Source organism: Nannospalax galili, unplaced genomic scaffold (genome assembly GCF_000622305.1).
Source record: "Nannospalax galili isolate Female #2095 unplaced genomic scaffold, S.galili_v1.0 scaffold408, whole genome shotgun sequence".
Classification (NCBI taxonomy): domain Eukaryota; kingdom Metazoa; phylum Chordata; class Mammalia; order Rodentia; family Spalacidae; genus Nannospalax; species Nannospalax galili.
Window position 1 is genome coordinate 444,397 of NW_008358662.1, and position 3,977 is coordinate 448,373.

The 3,977-nt window shown below is 44.0% G+C and overlaps 1 protein-coding gene across 4 annotated transcripts in view; it reads right to left on the reverse strand.

Annotated features, from left to right (window-relative positions):
* Sap130 (Sin3A associated protein 130) overlaps window positions 1-3,977 on the reverse strand; it is an 81,609-nt gene that overhangs the window by 15,111 nt on the left and 62,521 nt on the right. For all 4 annotated transcript variants that reach the window (XM_029558108.1, XM_017795319.2, XM_017795318.2 and 1 more), the window contains exon 16: window positions 1,800-2,158. In XM_029558108.1, the coding sequence (XP_029413968.1) occupies window positions 1,800-2,158 (359 nt within the window). The remainder of the gene's footprint in view (window positions 1-1,799; window positions 2,159-3,977) is intronic.

Below are 3,977 nucleotides of genomic sequence, written 5' to 3' on the forward strand. Positions count from 1 at the left end.
GGGTGGGGGAAGGAGGGAGAGAGAGACGGAGGAAGGAACCAGAGACGGAGTATGCTCTTCAGTGGCACATCCACAGAGACCCATTTGGACCATGGCTACAACAGCCTTAAAATCCTTTATATAAAAAAAGGAACTTAAGCATGACTTTCTCTCGAGAAGCCTATACCCATATTTGGGTATATCTACCTTCTTCCCATCTCTAATGATCTGATGTTTAAGACTATGTTAAAGCTGGGTGTGGTGGCACATGCCTTTAATCCCAGCACTCGGGAGGCAGAGGCAGTCAGATGTCTGTGAGTTCGAGGCCAGACTGGTTTACCTAGTGAGTTCTAGGCCAGCTGGGGCTACAGGGAGACCCTGTCTCAAAAAAAGACCAAAAGACTATGTTAAAATCTCTTAATAAACTCTAATGTTGTTTCATAAAAAATTAAGTTTTTATTTTTACTTATTTAAAGAAAAAAAATGTATGTGGAATAAAGTCAACAGAAAGATGCCTTGAGGGCCTATCTCAGGAATTGTCCAACCCCAACCCAGCTGGCCTGAAGCTCTCCATGTAGACCAGGCTGGCCTTGAACTCACAAAGACCTGCCTGCCTCTGCCTCCCAAGTGCTGGGATTAAATGCATGTGCCACCATGCCCAGCTTTAACATAGTCTTAAACATCAGATTAATAGAGATGGGAAGAAGGTAGACAGATATACCCAAGTGTGGGTATAGGCTTCTCGAGAGAAAGTCATGCTTAAGTTCCTTTTTCTTTTTAAAGGATTTTAAGGCTGTTGTAGCCATGGTCCAAATGGGTCTCTGTGGATGTGCCACTGAAGAGCATACTCCGTCTCTGGTTCCTTCCTCCGTCTCTCTCTCCCTCCTTCCCCCACCCACTCTTTCCTTCCTTCTTAGCCTCCAAGTTGAACAGTTTCCTCCACTCCACCTTCTATCATGATGTCCTGCCCCATTACAAGTCTAAAGAAATGAGGTCCAACAACCCTCAGCTGAAACCTCTCAAACTGTGGAGCTGAAATACTACTTTCCTCTTTAAAAACAAAAATAGGGGGCTGGAGAGATGGGTCAGTCGTTACATGGGCTGCACCTGTAAAGGACCTGGGTTTGATTCCCGGCTCCCACAGGGCAGCTAACAACTGTCCATAATCCCAGTTCCAGGGGCCTTCCTCTGACCTCTGTGGGTGTTGCATGCCATAGGTACACTTACATAAATGTAGGCAATATGGTCATATACATAAAAATAAAAATAATAAAAATATTAGGATCAAAACAAAACAAAACAAAAACAGTTTAGGATGAGGGTGTAGCTCAGTGGTAGAGGTCTGTCTAGCACATACAAAGTCCTGAAGTTAATCCTTAGCTCCACAAATCCTCAAAACTTCTTGATGTCATCCCTTTACTTACTGTGCTTCCTCTTCCTATTCCTTTATGGCAAACACCTCAGAAATATTGCTTGGGAAGGGCACAGATCTACGATCCCTGAACTTGGAAGGCAGAGTCAGGAGAATGAATTTGAGGCAGCCTGGGATATACAGTGAGCTCAAAGCCAGCCTGAGTTACACAGTGAGCACATAAAATACTAGGTGCAGTGGTACATGCTTGCAATTCTGGCACCTGGGAGATGGGAGGTAGGAGGATCAGGAAGTTCAAAGTCATCCTTAAACACAGTTGAGTTTAAGGCCAGCCTGGGATACAGTGAGAGCTTCTCAAAAACAAAAATACAAAATCCACATGCCAGGTGCCAGGTATTATGAAACATACCTATAATTTCAGCCACTAGTGTTCTGTATATAAGCTTACCAGAAACAGGCCTCATGATGTCCACTGGTTCTACTTCTTCTTTTACTTTGATCTCAGGAACAGGAGGCCCCAGAACAGTGGAAAGACTGCCACCCACAGTTGCTGCTGGCGGTGGTGCAGCTGCAATGGTAGTGATGGGTTGAGTGATGGGGACTGCTCCAGGAATGGTTGAAAGGGAGATGGCTGGCTGGGATGGAGGACTGGCTGCTGCAATCATGGTTGGAATGGTTGGTGGAGGCTGCTGGGCAGTGGGTGGGACTGCAATGGTAGGTTGTTCAGCATTTTGATTGGATACGGTATCCATGGACACTGTGACTGGAGTGGCCATAGACACGTGGATTTCGGATTTAGGTTTGGCACTGAAATACAAAAGGAAAGCATTATCTAGCAAATATGAGAAAATTGCTTTACCCTTCAACATCTTAGAGGAAGAGTATTTAGTTATTTTTGTAAAGCACAATACAACTGACACTGTAATTCTAGATGTTCAACTTTAAGTTAACTTTGAGAGAAAATTCAAGTCTTTATTTATGTTGCCAGGGACTGAATCCAGGGCCTTAAGCAAACTAAACACATACTCTGGCACTGAGTTACAGCCCTAATGCAGAGCTCAGGTTTTAAACACATCCTGTGTGTAAGGCTGGGGATACAGTTCAGTGACAGAGTGCTTGCCTAGCCTGGGCAAGGCCCTAGGTTCAACACCTAGCATCACAGAACAAGCAAGCAAGAGGCAAACAACAAAACACAGCCCCCACTCCCCAATTCTACCAAGTTTTTATATACAGTAACTCAATCTTAGAAACAAGGAACATTTTAAATTATTTAAAGTCGCATCACCGTACATGGACTATACATTTTTAATATGTATGTTGTCTTTGTAGTTTTTTTCTTCTCCTTTTTTTTTTCAGACAGAGTCTCCCTGTAGCCCCAGTTGATCTAGAACTCACTATGTAGACCAGGCTGGCTTCAAACTCAGAGATCCGCCTGCCTCTGCCTCCCGAGTGCTGGTAGTAAAGGCATGCACCACTATCTTGGCTACTGTAGTTTTTTTTGTTTGTTTTTTGTTTTTTTTGAGACAGGGTCTCCCTGAGCCCCAGCTGTCCTGGAACTCACTATGTAGACCAGGCTGGCCTTAAACTCACAGAGATCCACCTGCCTCTGCTTCCTAAGTGCTGGGATTAAAGGCGTGTGCTACCACGCCCGGCCAATTTTTTTTTGTTTTTTTAAACTACAATTATATTCACATTTTATATGCACTTTCATTTTAAAAAAGCTTATTATTTATTTATGTGTTTGTGCATGTGTGTGCAGGTGCCTGCAGAGGCCAGAAGAAGGAGTAGGATCCCCTGGTACTAGAGTTACAGGCTGCTGTGAGTCACCAGACCTGAGTGCTGAGAACCAAACTTGTGTCCTCTGCAAGAGCAGCAAGGACTCTTAACTGCTGACTCATATCTCCAGCCCTCAATGAAATTTCTTGTAACTCATTTTCTTATTTTTTCTTCCTTTTCTATGAGACAAGGTCTCCCCCTGTCACCCCAGATGGCCTGGAACTCACTATGTAGAATCAGGCTGGCCTCAATCTCAGAGATCCACCTGCCTCTGCCTCCTGAGTGATGGGATTAAAGGCATGTGCTATCACACCTGGTATAACTCTATTTCTTATAAAAGAGAAAGTCATGAAAAGTGGCAAAGTTCCAAAAGGTAAAGATTACCAAGTGTGTGAGATTCTAGGATCAATTCCCAGTGCTGAAGATAAACAAACCCCAAAATGTATATCCTCCTGGGCATTATGACACTGGCTTGTAATCTCAGCACTAGAGACTGAGGCAGGAAGACTGTGAGCTCAAGGGTGACCTGGGCTACATAGTGAGACCCTATAAAAAAAAAGGAGGAGGAAAAGGAGGAGGGGAAGAAAAGGGGCTGCAGGGAGGACAGTGGGTAAAATGCTGGATTTGCAAGTGTGAGATGCAATAGCACCCATCTGTAATCTCAGTGTTCCTACAATGTAATGAGATGGGAAGTAGAGACAGGAGAATCCCTAGAACCTCATAGGTCACTTAGCCTGTCATACACAGTGACCAACAACAAGGAGCCATTCTCTAACCTTAACATATATACTGCAGCACACACGCATCCCCATTCTCATTCTTATTCTCTCTCTCTCTCAGATTATATATA